The sequence below is a fragment of the Mustelus asterias genome, chromosome 29 (genome assembly GCF_964213995.1).
Source record: "Mustelus asterias chromosome 29, sMusAst1.hap1.1, whole genome shotgun sequence".
Taxonomy (NCBI): Eukaryota; Metazoa; Chordata; class Chondrichthyes; order Carcharhiniformes; family Triakidae; genus Mustelus; species Mustelus asterias.
The window spans coordinates 23578731-23596018 of record NC_135829.1 but is presented as its reverse complement, the minus strand read 5'-3'; the positions used below and the strand labels follow the sequence as shown (position 1 = coordinate 23596018).

The 17288-nt window shown below is 43.7% G+C and overlaps 1 protein-coding gene across 4 annotated transcripts in view; it reads left to right on the top strand.

The window, feature by feature from the left end:
- The window catches only part of vps13c (vacuolar protein sorting 13 homolog C), a 339816-nt gene that overhangs the window by 180580 nt on the left and 141948 nt on the right, over nucleotides 1-17288 (top strand). For 3 of the 4 annotated variants that reach the window (XM_078200204.1, XM_078200205.1, XM_078200206.1), the window contains 5 exons: nucleotides 1838-1917; nucleotides 8811-8870; nucleotides 12784-12937; nucleotides 14792-14905; nucleotides 16294-16397. The exons of the other annotated variant lie outside the window; for it this stretch is intronic. In XM_078200204.1, the coding sequence (XP_078056330.1) occupies nucleotides 1838-1917; nucleotides 8811-8870; nucleotides 12784-12937; nucleotides 14792-14905; nucleotides 16294-16397 (512 nt within the window). The remainder of the gene's footprint in view (nucleotides 1-1837; nucleotides 1918-8810; nucleotides 8871-12783; nucleotides 12938-14791; nucleotides 14906-16293; nucleotides 16398-17288) is intronic. 4 annotated transcript variants of the gene reach the window in all.

Here is a 17288-nt window from a genome sequence, read left to right as displayed (position 1 = left end):
TTTTCAGCTATACTGAGTTAGAAGAGATATGTGCTACCAGAAAACTCTGGAGAAAGAGGCCTGATTGAGTTATCTGGCAAGCATTTTAGGTGTAACTCTTCACAATGTATTTTTATGGAAATTAGCTATGTGTGCGCGAACCTGTTACTGAAGCCATAGAGTATAAGCAGTGTTCCATCAGTAATTGTTAAGACTACCCTGAAGTTTAGAGGTATTATGCATGTATTGATTAAACCCAATTTATAGCTTAAACTAAATTTCCCGCAATGGTGAGACTGCATTTAACCCTGGTGTCAATGTGACTTGCTTTTACACTCGTGACAAAATGTCTTCCTTACAACCCAGCTCACTCATGCCTGATCCAACTTGCATGGAAAAATCACTTGTTGCCTTTGAACAGAAATATACTCTTGTGCACAAAGTAATCTCTGATCGTAAGGCCTGGTGAAAATTAGCACGTTTATTCCGTAGCAGATAGAAATTTCACATTTCTTGAATCAGTATAATATGAGCCATTCCGGATAGTTTTGAAGACAGAATAAATGATGAAATAGAAATGTACTATTTGCAACTATGTTTTTAAGTACTTATAAAGTTAAAGTTTATTTATTAGTCACAAGTAAGGCTTACATTAACACTGCAATGAAGTTATTGTGAAATTCCCTTAGTCACCACACTCTGACACCTGTTCGGGTCAATGCACCTAACCACATCTTTCAGACTGTGGGAGGAAACCGGAGCACCCGGAGGAAACCCACACAGACATGGAGAGAACGTGCAAACTCCACACAGACAGTGACCCAAGGTCGGAATTGAATCCGGGTCCCTGGCGCTGTGAGGCAGCAGTGTTAACCACTGTGCCACCCTGTATAAAGTTCAATATAGAAGCTGAACCTGGTTCATTAATAGACTAAATAATTGGCTAATTTTTTTTTGGAGCACTTGAAAATAGTAATCCTCAAACAAAGACTAACCCGCAGTTTTATTATAAGGTTAAGGTTAGCACAAAGTTGCTGCTGTTTATCCAGACAAAACTGATCTGACACATGAAATGGGTGTGTTACTCAAAAAAATTATATAAAGAAACCCACCCTGCGAAAGCAACAGCATGATCATGTTGTTTCTTATTAAGTGTATTATGCACACTTTGAAGTAATTCACCTGTTCCAAAGACACCCTGAACTCTGTTCACTCTGGGTTGGAGCAAAAGCAGATAGCTTAACTGTACTACAATAACTGTTTGTTGTGGCATAGATACCTGCAATGTACTGCAAGGCTTTCATATTGTTATTGCTATAACCATTTCTTACAACATCTCACTCTTGGGCTGCTCCTTTGGTTTTTAAATGAATGTGTAACTTCTGTTTTGTATGATGTTTAAAACTGACTTGGTTTAGGGGTGACAGTGGATAGAAAATAAATGAGTTTGGACATATCCAAAGTCCATAGACGTGCAGGTTTAGGTGGATTGGCTTTGCTAAATTGCCCCTTGGTGCCCCCAGTTATGTAGGTAAGGTGGATTAGGGGTTACAGGGATTGGGCGGGCTGTGGGTGCAGACTTGATGGGCCGAATGGCCTCCTTCTGCACTGTTGGGTTTCTATGAAAATAGAACATCAAACCAGCACCAAAAAACTGTAACACTATTTCGCATTTTTTTGAAGAACAAATTTGGATTAGTTTCAAAAATGAGCTCTATTTATGTAAATTTCATTGTGTCTTCTCACCCCGGTCGTCACTATTATCGTGTTCTGTTTTTTGAATGTGTATTTATAGTTAAAGTGCAACCTATTGAAATCTAGGTCGATGGAAAGCTCACTGCCTCTTATTTTGTTGCAGATTCAAATAACAAACCGATTAACTTGATCAATTCTTCAGACAAGCCTGGAGCTGATCTTCTGAAAGTGCAATACATTAAGGTAGAGTTTTCAGCTCTGTAACTCTTGAGGAAAAATGGCATTTAAGCACAAACTGCTCGGTTAACTCCAGCCTATCTCAATAAAATAAGACTATCAAGTCCCATTTGTATCAATCGCGAATGAGCCTAGCAGATACGAACATGCCTGGATTCACCAAGTGGCTTGTTAGATATTTCCCATTGCCATGCTGTATGAAGTTGTGGCTATAACAGATTTTTATCCTCACCTGTCTCTCATTGCAAAAACTCCAGCCTTTAACAGATGAGGATTAACTTCGATGGACATTAGATAGAGTGTCAGTTATTTTAAACTAATTTTTCAGTCCAGATTTGTTTCCCTGAGGTTTTTTGTTTTGAGAATTTCAGGGGTTTTTTTGCAGGTGCCAACACCTATTCATGAATTTGTAGGTTAGCTTTTTGAGACTTTCCTTTCCAGGACAAGGAAAGAAGAAAAATTCAAATCACTGTTTTGGTCCTATGGTTTATGTAAGGTGGGCAGCTGGCCAGCAAGGGAGAGATTCTGCCTGATGTTATATATTGGAAAGCTTATCAGAACATTTGCTGTAGGTGCTGGGGCAGCACGGTGGCACAATGGGTTAGCACTGCTGCCTCACGGCGCCAGAGACCCGGCTTGGGTCACTGTCTGTGTGGAGTCTGCACGTTCTCCCCATGTCTGCGTGGGTTTCCTCCGGGTGCTCCAGTTTCCTCCCACAGTCCGGAAGATGTGCTGGTTAGGTGCATTGGCCATGCTCAATTGCCCCTGATTGCCCCGGAATGAGTTGTTTAGAGGGATTAGCGGGGTAAATATGTCGGGATATGGGCATAGAGCCTGGGTGGGGTTGTTGTCGGTGCAGACTCGATGGGCCGAATGGCCTCCTTCCGTACTGTAGGGATTCTAGGTCACAATTGGATATTGAAGGTTTTCTCTCATGAAGCAGGAATTCATAATTTTTTGATTGATTTTGGCATCCTCTCATGGGAGAAATATCGACTGTTATTGGAGCTACTCTGGAGACGAGGCAGCCTTGATATGATGTAAAAAATCTTTTGGAACATGTCAAATATTGAAGCATGAGTGCTGTTAACATGATGGATATGAAAAGTTGGAGGTCAACTGAAGATAGAGTCATAGAGGTTTACAGCATGGAAACAGGCCCTTCGGCCCAACTTGTCCATGCTGCCCTTTTTAAAAAAAAAACCCTAAACTAATCCCAATTGCCCACATTTGGCCCATATCCCTCGATACCCATCGTACCCATGTAACTATCTAAATGCTTTTTAAAAGATAAAATTGTATCTGCCTCTACTACTACCTCTGGCAGCTTGTTCCAGATACTCACCACCCTCTGTGTGAAAAAAGTGCCCCTCTGGACACTTTTGTATCTCTCCCCTCTCACCTTAAACCTATGCCCTCTAGTTTTAGACTCCCCTACCTTTGGGAAAAGATAATGACTATCTACCTTGTCTTTGCCCCTCATTATTTTATAGACCTCTATAAGGTCGCCCCTCAGCCTCCTACGCTCCAGAGAAAAAAGTCCCAGTCTATTCAGCCTCTCATTATAACTCAATCCATCAAGTCCAGGTAGCATCCTAGTAAATCTTTTCTGCACTCTTGCTAGTTTAATATCCTTTCGATAATAGGGTGACCAGAATTGCGCACAGTATTCCAAGTGTGGCCTTACCAATGTCTTGTGCAACTTCAACAAGATGTCCCAACTCCTGTATTCAATGTCCTGACCGATGAAACCAAGCATGCCGAATGCCTTCTTCACCACTCTGTCCACCTGTGACTCCACTTTCAAGGAGCTATGGACATGTACCCCTAGATCTCTTTGTTCTGTAACTCTCCCCAATGCCCTACCATTAACTGAGTAAGTCCTGCCCCGGTTCAATCTACCAAAATGCATTATCTCGCATTTGTCTAAATTAAACGCCATCCGCCATTCGTCAGCCCACTGGCCCAATTGTTCAAGATCCCGCTGCAATTGGAGATAACCTTCCTCACTGTCCACCATGCCACCAATCTTGGTGTGATCTCCAAACTTACTAACCATGCCCCCTATATTCTCATCCAAATCATTAATATAAATGACAAATAACAGTGGACCCAGCACTGATCCCTGAGGCACACCGGTGGTCACAGGCCTCCAGTTTGAAAAACAACTCTCTGCAACAGAAGCCAATTTTGTATCCATTTAGATACCCTGGATGCAACAACCTACCATGCGGTACCTTGTCAAAAGCCTTGCTAAAGTCCATGTAGACAACATCAACTGTAATGCCCTCATCTACCTTCTTGGTTACCTCTTCAAAAAACTCAATCAAATTTGTGAGACATGATTTTCCACTCTCAAAGCCATGCTGACTGTCCCTAATCAGTCCTTGCATCTCTAAATGCCTGTAGATCCTGTCTGTCAAAATACCTTCCAACAATTTACCCACCACAGATGTGAGGCTCATTGGTCTGTAGTTCCCGGGCTTTTCCCTGCAGCCCTTTTTAAACAAAGGCACAACATTTGCCACTCTCCAATCTTCAGGCACCTCACCCATAACTATCGATGATTCAAATATCTCGGCTGGGGGACCCGCAATTTCCTCCCTAGCCTCCCACAACGTCCTGGGGTATACCTCATCAGGTCCTGCAGATTTATCTACCTTGATGCGCTTTAAGACTTCCAGCACCTCCTTCTCTCTAATATGTACACTCCTCAAGACATCAATATTTAATTCCTCAAGTTCCCTAACATCCATAAGATGTGCGGGTTAGGTTGATTGGCCAAAATATATTGCCCCTTCGTGTCGGGAGGACTAGCAGGGTAAATAGGTGGGGATATGTGGATAGGGCCTGGGTGGGATTGTGATCGGTACAGACTTGATGGGCTGAATGGTCTCCTGCATTCTCGGGATTCTATGAACTGTGGCAAATTGCCTTTGGGGGAGGAGCATGTGATGCATGGATGCTGTAACTTAGGGTAAACCCCTTTATTTTGGACCACACCACCCAGGTGATCAGGCTGGGTACCCAGTAACCAAGTTACTCTCGTGCATCCTAATCAAAATGGGCGGATCCAGCAGATCATAGAATGGTTACAGCACTGAAGGAGTCCATTCAGCCTATCTGGTCTGTGCTATCCCAGTGCAGGAGCAGTTCTCACTATCCCTCCTCTGTCCTTCCCCATATGCTGCACATTTTATCTTTTCGGATAATGATGCAATTCCCTTTTGAATCCCGTAATTGAATCTACCTTCATCACATTCTCAGGTAGTGCATTCCATATCCTAACCATTCGCTGCTTAACAGAATCTTTCCTCATGTACATAATTGCTTCTTTTGCCAGTTACCTTTAATCTGTGCCCCCTGGTTCTCGATCCTTCCAACAATGGGAGTGGTTTCTCCCTCTCTGCTTTGTTCAGACCTCTGATGGTTTTGAATTTCTCGATCACATTTCTCAACCTTCTCTTCTGCAGATCCAGCTTCTTCAGTCTATCTGTGTAACTACAGTCCCTCATACCTCGCACCATTCTCATGAATCTTTACTGCACTCTCTACTGCTTTCATACCCATCCTTGAATTGGACTCAATACTCCAGTAGAGATGGAACCACTGTTCTGTATGAGTTTAACATAACTTCCTTGTTTTTAGAACATAGAACATAGAACATAGAACATTACAGCGCAGAACAGGCCCTTCGGCCCACGATGTTGCACCGACCAGTTAAAAAAAAAAACTGTGACCCTCCAACCTAAACCAATTTCTTTTCGTCCATGAACCTATCTACGGATCTCTTAAACGCCCCCAAACTAGGCGCATTTACTACTGATGCTGGCAGGGCATTCCAATCCCTCACCACCCTCTGGGTAAAGAACCTACCCCTGACATCGGTTCTATAACTACCCCCCCTCAATTTAAAGCCATGCCCCCTCGTGCTGGATTTCTCCATCAGAGGAAAAAGGCTATCACTATCCACCCTATCTAAACCTCTAATCATCTTATATGTTTCAATAAGATCCCCTCTTAGCCGCCGCCTTTCCAGCGAAAACAATCCCAAATCCCTCAGCCTCTCCTCATAGGATCTCCCCTCCATACCAGGCAACATCCTGGTAAACCTCCTCTGCACCCTCTCCAAAGCCTCCACATCCTTCCTGTAATGTGGGGACCAGAACTGCACACAGTACTCCAAGTGCGGCCGCACCAGAGTTGTGTACAGTTGCAACATAACGCTACGACTCCTAAATTCAATCCCCCTACCAATAAACGCCAAGACACCATATGCCTTCTTAACAACCTTATCTACTTGATTCCCAACTTTCAGGGATCTATGCACACATACACCTAGATCCCTCTGCTCCTCCACACTATTCAAAGTCCTCCCGTTAGCCCTATACTCAACACATCTGTTATTCCTACCAAAGTGAATTACCTCACACTTCTCCGCATTAAACTCCATCCGCCACCTCTCGGCCCAACTTTGCAACCTGTCTAAGTCTTCCTGCAAACTACGACACCCTTCCTCACTGTCTACCACACCACCGACTTTGGTGTCATCAGCAAATTTGCTAATCCACCCAACTATACCCTCATCCAGATCATTAATAAATATTACAAACAGCAGTGGCCCCAAAACAGATCCCTGAGGTACACCACTTGTAACCGCACTCCATGATGAATATTTACTATCAACCACCACCCTCTGTTTCCTATCCGCTAGCCAATTCCTGATCCAATTTCCTAGATCACCCCCAATCCCATACATCAGCATTTTCTGCAGAAGCCTACCATGGTGAACCTTATCAAACGCCTTACTAAAATCCATATATACCACGTCCACTGCCTTGCCCCCATCCACCTCCTTGGTCACTTTCTCAAAAAACTCAATAAGGTTAGTAAGGCACGACCTACCTGCCACAAAACCATGCTGACTATCACCTATCAATTCATTACTCTCCAAATAACTATAAATCCTATCCCTTATAATTTTTTCCAACATCTTGCCGACAACAGAAGTGAGACTCACCGGTCTATAATTCCCGGGGAAGTCTCTGTTCCCCTTCTTAAACAATGGGACAACATTCGCTAACCTCCAATCTTCTGGTACTATACCAGAGGCCAACGACGACCTGAAGATCAGAGCCAGAGGCTCTGCAATCACTTCTCTTGCCTCCCAGAGAATCCTTGGATAAATCCCATCCGGACCAGGGGATTTATCTATTTTCAGACCCTCCAGAATATCCTGCACATCCTCCTTATCAACTGTAATACTGTCTATTCTACTCCCTTGCAACCCAGTGTCCTCCTCAGCTATATTCATGTCCCCTTGCGTGAACACCGAAGAGAAATATTGGTTCAATGCTTCACCAATCTCCTCCGGTTCCACACATAACTTCCCTCTGCCATCTATAACTGGCCCTAAACTTGCCCTAACCAACCTTCTGTTCTTGACATACCTATAGAACGCCTTAGGATTCTCTTTAACCCTATCCGCCAAAGTCTTCTCATGTCCCCTTTTAGCCCTTCTAAGCTCGCTCTTCAACTCCCTCTTAGCCAATCTAAAGCTTTCTAGTGCACTACCCGAGTGCTCACGTCTCATTCGAACATAAGCCTCCTTTTTCTTTTTAACCAACAAAGAAACTTTTTTGGTGCACCACGGTTCCCTAGCCCTACCAATTCCTCCTTGCCTGACAGGGACATACCTATCACAGACTCGCAGTAGCTGCTCCTTGAAAAAACTCCACATGTCGGACGTTCCCAGTCCCTGTAATCTCCTAGTCCAACCTATGTTTCCTAATTCTCTCCTAATAGCCTCATAATTACCCTTCCCCCAGCTAAAACCACTGGCCCGAGGTTCATGCCTATCCTTTTCCATCACTAAGGTGAACGTAACCGAATTGTGGTCACTATCACCAAAATGCACACCAACTTCCAAGTCTAGCACCTGGTCTGGCTCATTTCCCAGCACCAGATCCAATATAGCCTCACCTCTAGTTGGCCTGTCTACATACTGAGTCAAAAAACCTTCCTGCACGCTTTGAACAAAAACTGACCCCTCTAACGAGCTAGAGCTATAACAATTCCAGTCAATATTAGTCAAGTTAAAATCCCCCATAACAATTGCCCTATTACTTTCACTCCTAAGCAGGATTGACTCTGTTTTTGTACTCTGTGGCCCCATAATCTGAAGACCAGGATGCTGTATGTTTTATTAACTGTGCTCTCGACCTGTCCTAACACCTCCAGTGATTTGTGCACAAATGTTACTGATGTAATCACCTTAAAGATCTGACCTGATTAATATGAGCTCTTAAGAGATTCTGAAAGCAATAAAAATACACGATGTTTACAGTCCCGCACGTTATCCAACCAGTCAAAGAATCAGTCAGCAGCTCTGGACATTTTAAAAAAACAAGCTCAGTCAGAGAATCCCTACAGTGCAGAAAGAGGCGATTGGGTCCATCGAGTCTGCACTGACAACAATCCCAGCCAGGCCTGATCTCCATAACCCCATGTATTTAGCTTGCTGACCTCCCTGACACTGGGGTGCAATTTAGCTTGGCCAATCGACCTAACCCGCACATCTTTGTACTGTGAGAGGAAACCCACGCAGACACGGAGAACGCGCAAACTGTACACAGTCAGTCGCCCAAAGCCGGAATTGAACCCTGGTCCCTGGTGATGTGAGGCAGCAGTGCCAGCCACCGTGCCACCCTAGTTCTCCCTGTCACTATGTATTGGGAGAATGACTACACAAGAAAAAAGCTGGTAAGTTGTAATATTTGCAGGGAAATGAAGGAGCGGGAGAGTGGGACTAACTGGCGATCTCTTTCAAAGAGCCGACAGTGTTTTTTCATTTAATTTAACTCGATATATGTGTAACTTCCGTAACCTTTTGTTCACAGGCAGATCGAAATGGACCAGATTTCAAAACTGCTCATGACAGCACTGAACAGCAACTGAAGGTGCGTAATGTACAATACAATATGTTCAAAATATATTAAATGCATAATTATTCATTACTCTTCCTGTCAACTACACTCTACCCAAGTTTTTCATATGTCTACTCTTCCATCTTAGTTTTGTACATTAGACCTTGTGCCATAAACCCAGCAGGCCACCACATTGTTTTTTAATGGCCTTATCCACTGGTGGTTCTCCTTTTTATGTCTTGTGAGTCCTAACCCCTAAAATGCATCTGTTCTTGCTGCCATCAGACTTTTGAATGGGCCTACCTCACATTAAGTTGATCTTTCTCTACACCCTAGCAACGACTGTAACACTACATCCTGCACTCTCTCCTTTCCTTCTCTATGAATGGTATGCTTTGTCTGTGTGGTGCGCAAGAAACAATACTTCGCTCTGTGTGCTAAAACATGTGACAAATTCTAAATCACTAAGCCTCCCCCGTTCAAATGATCATTTTTTTTAAATCCAAGCATGCGGATATTAAATTCCACCTGCTGCCTTTTTGCCCATCTCAACATCTTGTTCCTTGCCGCTTCCATTGGAATTATGAATTCTGGCTTCCATTTTGGCATCAGCTGGTATTCAGACAGCACTCTCCCCAATCCTGGATCCACGCAGTGAACAAAATCGATCCAGAACTGAAATCTGTTGAACACCTTTTCCTGCTTCCAACCATTCCTGAGAAAGTGTCCTTGACTGCTTCTCTCTTCCTTCTATCCAGCATTTTTAAATCCCCTTTGCTACCCTTCCCCCAAATGTCACACTATCTGTAATCCCCACGACTCGCCTGGGCTTGCAAAATCTTACTAACTAGAAATAGCAGAGGTGCTTAATGAATACTTTACCTCGGTATTCACGGTGGAAAAAGACCTGGGTGGTTGTACTACAGGATTGCGGTGGACTGAGAAGATTGAGTTTGTCGACATTAAGAAAGAGGATGTGTTGGAAATTTTGAATAGCATCAAGATAGATAAGTCGCCGGGACCGGATGGGATGTACCCCAGGTTACTGTGGGAGGCGAGGGAAGAGACTGCAGAGTCTCTGGCGATGATCTTTGCGTCGTCGATGGAGACGGCAGAGGTTCCGGAGGATTGCGGATGTGGTTCCTATATTCAAGAAAGGGAGTAGAGATAGCCCAGGAAATTACCGACTGGTGAGTCTAACCTCAGTGGTTGGTAAGTTGATGGAGAAGATCCTGAGGGACAGGATTTATGAACATTTAGAGAAGTTTAGTATGCTCAAAAGTAGTCAGCACGGCTTTGTGAAAGGCAAATCGTGCCTTACGAGCCTGGTGGAGTTCTTTGAAAATGTGACTAAACACGTTGACGAAGGAAAAGTGGTAGATGTGGTTTACATGGACTTCAACAAGGTGTTCGATAAGGTCCCCCATGCAAGACTTCTTGAGAAAGTGAGAGGGCATGGGATCCAAGAGGCTGTTGCCTTGTGGATCCAGAACTGGCTTGCCTGCAGAAGGCAGAGAGTGGTTGTAGATGGGTCTTTTTCTGAATGGAGGTCGGTCACCAGTGGTGTGCCCCAGGGATCTGTTCTGGGACCCTTGCTGTTTGTCATTTTCATAAATGACCTGGATGAGGAAGTGGAGGGATGGGTTGGTAAGTTTGCCGACGACACGAAGGTTGATGGTGTTGTGGATAGTTTGGAGGGATGTCAGAAGCTGCAGCGTGACATAGATAGGATGCAAGACTGGGCAGAGAAGTGGCAGATGGACTTCAACCCGGATAAATGTGTAGTGGTCCATTTTGGCAGGTCAAATGGGATGAAGGAGTATAATATCAAGGGTAAGACTCTTAGCAGTGTAGAGGATCAGAAGGACCTTGTGGTCCGGGTCCATAGGACTCTTAAATCGGCCTCGTAGGTAGAGGAGGTGGTTAAGAAGGCGTATGGTGTGCTGGCCTTCATCAATCGAGGGATTGAGTTTAGGAGTCCGGGGATAATGATGCAGCTTTATAAGACCCTCATCAGACCCCACTTGGAGTAGTACTGTGCTCAGTTCTGGTTACCTCATTACAGGAAAGATGTAGAAATGATTGAAAGGGTGCAGAGAAGATTTACAAGGATGTTGCCTGGATTGGTTGGCATGCCTTATGAGGATAGGTTGAGGGAGCTCGGTCTTTTCTCCTTGGAGAGACGAAGGATGAGAGGTGACCTGATAGAGGTGTACAAGATGTTGAGAGGAAGAGATCGGGTGGATTCTCGGAGGCTTTTTCCCAGGGCTGAAATGGCTGCTACGAGAGGACACAGGTTTAAGGTGCTGGGGAGTAGGTACAGAGGAGATGTCAGGGGTAAGTCTTTCACTCGGAGGGTGGTGGGTGAGTGGAATCGGCTGCCGTCAATGGTGGTGAAGGCAAACTCGATAGGGTCTTTTAAGAGACTTCTGGATGAGTACATGGGACTTAATAGGATTGAGGGTGAGAGGTAAGCCTATATATAGGCCTAGGTAGGTAGGGACATGACCGGTGCAACTTGTGGGCCGAAGGGCCTGTTTGTGCTGTAGTTTTTCTATGTTCTATTCTGGCGGGAGACAATTCACACCTCTTTAACCTGTGCTTAACCCTCTCTCCACCCACATTGTCTGTACCTGTAAAGAGTTGATTACCTGTTAAGACTCGCATTCCAACCATTGTCTTGTAATTGAGTTTGTGTCTGTATATGCCCTGTTTGTGAAATAAATCCTGCACTCACCTGATGAAGGAGTGGCGCTCCGAAAGCTGGTGCTACCAAATTAACCTGTTGGACTTTAACCTGGTGTTGTGAGACTACTTACTCTGCCTTCCCCCAATTCAACACTCTGCAATCTTTAACAGTCTTCATATAGAAATAAGTAGATTTGAGCTTTTCCACTGAGGCTAGGGGAGAAAAAAACCAGAGGGCATGGGTTAAGGGTGAAAGGAGAAAAGTTCAAAGGGAATATTAGGAGGGGCTTCTTCACGCAGAGAGTGGTGGGAGTGTGGAATGAGCTACCGGATAAAGTGGTAAATGCTTTTAACATTTAAGAAAAACTTGGATGGGTTCATGGATGAGAGGGGTGTGGAGGGATATGGTCCAAGTGCAGGTCAATGGGACTAGGCAAAAAATGGTTCGGCACAGACAAGAAGGACCAAAAGGCTTGTTTCTGAGCTGTAATTTTCTATGGTTCTAAGTGTTGGCAGGTACTGTGCACTCTGTAAATTTGGATGTCTCAATTCCATTTCTATTTTTTGGAAGCCTTCTCATGAATTTGTTTAGAGGATTGCACAACCTTTTCCATCTTTTTTATTGGAGGATTATGTGATAGCATTTAAAATTGTATTTGACATGTTTAACTTGAGTGTGGACATTTTTCCAGCCTGTCACTGGAAAGCAGGTGTATTTTTAATCCGTTACTGTCGTGTATCAGTCTTGTATGAAACATACATCCCCCAGATTCCCAATTCTAAGACTAATGTTCTCTATATAATGACTATTTAATGTCAATTTGGATTCATCCTATATACTACCTTGAGTTATTCTTAACCCCTTGCAGTTTAGTGTTTCTTCTTTTCACATCATACTGTAATGTAATGTTTATTTATTAGTCACAAGCAAGGCTTACATTAACACTGTAATGAAGTTAGTGTGAAATTCCCCTAGTCGCCACACGCCGGCGCCTGTTTGGGTCAATGCACCTAACCACCACGTCTTTCAGTCTGTGGGAGGAAACCGGAGCACCCGGAGGAAACCCAGACAGACACGGGGAGAACGTCAAACTCGACACAGACAGTGACCCAAGCCGGGAATTAAACCCGGTTCCCTGGCACTGTGAGGCAGCAGTGCTAACCACTGTGCCACCGTGCTGCCCATATTTATGCTGCAGTGAATTTGTGCATCAAGTGGGATTGTACAAAATAATGAAACGCCTTGTTTTGATGTCAGGTTGCCTTCTCTTCCCTTGACCTGATCCTGCATTCGCAAGCCTTGCTTTCGACCATGAACTTCATAGCAGCTGTGTTCCCATCAAGTACCATTGATAAGAATCGTGAAGCAAAGCCAAGCACAGACCAGGAGAAGGAGACTTTGACCAAAGCAGGTAGGTTAATAAGAAGGGGAAGCCGAATAATGCCTTGAATTAAATGCTGTGAACTCTTACTGTGTTTACCCCAGCCCAACGCCGGCATCTCCACATCTTGAATTCAATGTGCAGGTGTGTTTTTGATAAACTTTTCAGTTTCCATCCTGCATTTCTTTCTGTTGCTTCATATTTGCAGAAATAATCCCTAAATTATTCATAGAAAGATTGGAGCCGTTTGCATTATGTAGTGAAATATAAATGTGCCTTTTGTGTTTGTTACTTTCTGCTGTCAACAGTAGCAGTTTTCCCCAAAGTGGCTTGTAAACAGAGTTGCTGTTAAGCTCAGTTCTTTAGCTACTTGCTCCTTTCCTGTATATTTGGAGGCACAGATTGAATTATCTTTCGGATAAGGTTTTGATGAGGCCGTCTTATAAAGTGGTGTCACATCATCTGCAATGTGATTCAGCTTTGAAAACATACATTCTTGGCCTGTATCATGCATAAGGTAAGGATTGTGGAACCATTTTCCCATTCCATCAGCAGCTGATGGCGCAGATAATTATAGATGATCTGTTTCCAGATGAAATTACGATTTGAGCTGAAAAATATAAATACAACCTCAGCAATGTTGGGTCCTGTTTCTTACACCTGTAAGGAAGTAGTTTAGAGGGAACATTCCTATTTGTCTTTCTTTGGTTACTCGTACATCACTGAGCGAGTGACATGTTTCCAACATGGTCATTTCTTTTCCAAACCTGGTGTGCAAGAGCAGCTTGGATCTGCATCCCTCTCTTTTCCGACCCCTCTGGATAGGGAAGCTTTTGTTATCTGAATCATAGAATAGAATCATAGAATCCGTACAGTGCAGTGGGAGGCCATTCGGCCCATCAAGCCTGCATCGACACCAATTCCACCCAGGCCCTACCCCATAACCGCACATATTTACCCTGCTAGTTCCCCATGACACTAAGGGGCAATTTTACATGGTCAATCCACCTAACCCGCACATCTTTGGACTGTGGGAGGAAAATGGGACACCTGGAGGAACCCATGCCGACACAGGGAGAACGTGCAAGCTCCACACAGACAGTCGAGGCCGGAATTGAACCCGGGTCCCTGGCGCTGTGAGGCAGCAGTGTTCACCACTCTGCGACCGTGCTGTTCCTGCTCATTGCTTCCCCCATAACGATGTGGCTTAAACTGCAATTTCTGTGGGTTGAAAGCCATGTTTGTGAACCCAAACTTTGTGCCTTTGCTCCCCTTTGCTTACCTATACCACCTCAATAAGTTTAAAGTAAAAGTAAAGTTTATTTATTAGTCACAAGTAAGGCTTACATTAACACTGCAATGAAGTTACTGTGAAAATCCCCTAGTCGCCAGACTCTGGCGCCTGTTCGGGTCAACGCACCTAGCCAGCACATCTTTCAGACTGTGGGAGGAAATCCACTCCGACACGGGGAGAATGTGTAAACTCCACACAGAGAGTGACCCAAACCGGGAATCGAACCCGGGTCCCTGGCATTGTGAGTCAGCAGTGCTAACCAGTGTGCCGCCCCAGTTTACTGCATTTTACTAGGTTATGGTAAAATGGGACATTTTTGTAGGCCATTTAAAAACTTGTAAAATTTGTATCACTTGTTTTAAGATTCCCTTAAGAATCGAATGCTCCTCAAACCTTTGGTCACCTGTCCTAATTTCTCTATTGTTCTGTGTCAAACCTTGTCTGATAATGCTTCTTGAAGCACCTTGAAATGTTTCACCAGTTTGAAGGCATTATATAAATGTAAGTTGTTTTTGGAAAATGTCAGTGTTGCCAGATTCAGCATTTAGCAAGTTTATATATTGTAATTTGAAACAATTCTTTCTGATCAGTATCTACAGACACAGCAGCTGATGTGTTTGACCTGAAGTTTGCTGTTGAGTTGGGGGCACTGAACATATTTGTCTGTGATGAAGATTTCAGCATTGCCGATATCAAAATCCAAGGTAAACGATACTATAATGAACTCCGGAGTCAAAAGCATAAAGCGTACATATGTGTAAACCAAAGGGGATTGGTAGTATTTTGTGTCGCATACACTAGTTATATTTGCAGGAACTGTCATGGTCGGTGCAGGTTTGGAGGGCCGATGGGCCTGTTCCTGTGCTGTAATTTTCTTTGTCCCAGTCAAACAACACCACCTAATACCTACATACCTAACTTCTGAGGATGTTATAGTGGGGGACTTCGGCACAGGATTGTGGTGAGGGGTTTCGGGGCAGGAACATGGCGAGGGGTTTCGAGGCAAGAACTTGACGAGGGGCTTTGGGTCAGCAGTGTGGTGAGGGATTTCTGCTGAGATTGAGCTCTAGATAAATACACTTTCAAGTTCCTTCAAAATCCAGTGTTCAAAGCCAAATCTTACCTGTTCGTCCCCTTGTCCCTGTTCCTATCATTTCTCCTCCCCTTTCAAGTACCATGTCTAAAGAGGGTGTTGGTCACCATTGGACTTCCATTTAATTGTCCATGATTATGCTCGGGAAAATGCTGCGCTGGTCCTGCCTTGGTACTAATTCTGCAGTACCATATGTAGATAGAATAAATAAGAGACAACCATCTCATGTAATTCATGCTGCCAATAATGGGCTCTGCACAAAGAAACATTCATATCCTCCACTACCGATGAATAATAGCAGCAATGTGTACCATTTACAAGATGCACTGCAGCATCTCACCAAGGCCCCTTAGGCAGCACCTTCCAGACTCTTGACCGCCACCATCGAGAAGGACACGAGCAGCAAAACATAAGAGCAGCAAACTATGTCGAGGTTTCCCTCCAAGTCACTCACCGTCCTGACTTGGAACTATATCGCCGTTCCTTCACTGTCGCTGGCTCAAGATCCTGGAACTCCCTCCCTGACAGCACTATGGGTGAACCTACACCACTTTGACTGCAGCGTTCATGAAGGTGGCTCATCACCACCTTCTCAAGGGCGATAAATGCTGGTCTGGCCAACATTCGCGTAATGTGACAAAAAGAGTGACAATGTGATTTAATCTGATGTAATGTTGACAGATACTGGGTGCCAAAATGTGAGCTCTAAATTCAAATAAACGGTATAGAATTAACACAGTGAATTAGTGTCTCTTATTGTTTTAAAGCCTCAGATTATGGATTACTGACCATTATACTTACAGCCTTTTCATATTTTAGCAGTTCTTTTTAATTCTATCTTGCATTGCTCTTGAATCAATGCTATGAAGTCACTAATATGTGAAGTAGTAACAGTTCTAGCATCAGGTTTGACGGGATAAGTAGCTATTTCTATGATAAAATAATCTGTGGCTTGATAAATTTGTGATTATATGGTGATCTTTCAACATAACTTTCTAGGTATGGATGCATCTGTATCTGCGCAGTCAAAGCAGACAGAAGTTTTTGCCAGACTCAAAGATATCATTGTTACAGATGTTGGCTCAAGGACTGTACATAAAAAGGTAAACTGTTCGATATAGGCGTTGGTTATTTTGAGCAGCACATTATTCCATGTGGGCTCGGAGTTGACCTTGTACGTATGCCTGATGCTCCAAAATTAAATAACCACTTTGTTTTGATCTGTGTAATTTTATTCCGATAACTGGCAGAATTGATCATGCAGACTGTGACTGTAAATGAGAATTCTTCAACCAGTTAGATGGCTCAGTTAAAGTCTCTGTTTGAGTCGTACGTCCCAGTTGCCCGGATTGCTTTGCGAAGGTGGCAGATTCCCCTCTCAAACTGCTTCAGTCTGTGGTGAAGATGAGCAGTTTATAACTGAGGGAGTTTGCTTACTTCAGAGGGAAGTTGAGAGTCATTCACCACGATGTGGGCGCACGTTTATAAAACGTACAGAGGCTGGGTGAGAAGAGCAGGTTTTCTCTTTGATGAAGTTGGTGAATCAATTGTGTTTTTATGACAAGCTGAGGTCTGTTTTTAACTGGTGACAGCTTTATGTTTTCAGATTTTTTTAACCATGTTTAATTTTCAAGCGGACTTGGTGAGATTTAAATTCACATTCACTGGATTCTTGCTTCAGGGCTCTAGAATATTCCTCCAGTGTTAGTTCACTGCATGACTGTATTCTGATATTGCCAAGATAAATGGGATCAGGCTCTGTAATACAAGTCTAACTGTGCATTTAATGTCTTAACTTTGTGGAGGACGATTCTAGAATAGTTGTGTATAATTTTTCTTACCATGTCACATGCACAATGCAGTCATTTTTATTTTTGCCGTGAGACGCACTGAGTCAAAGTTTCACGTTGTTCCTTTACCCATTCTGAATTGTCATGATTCAAGCTTTCCCTGTTACAGTTTCATTGGTGGTTACGATTCCGTTAATAGGCTAC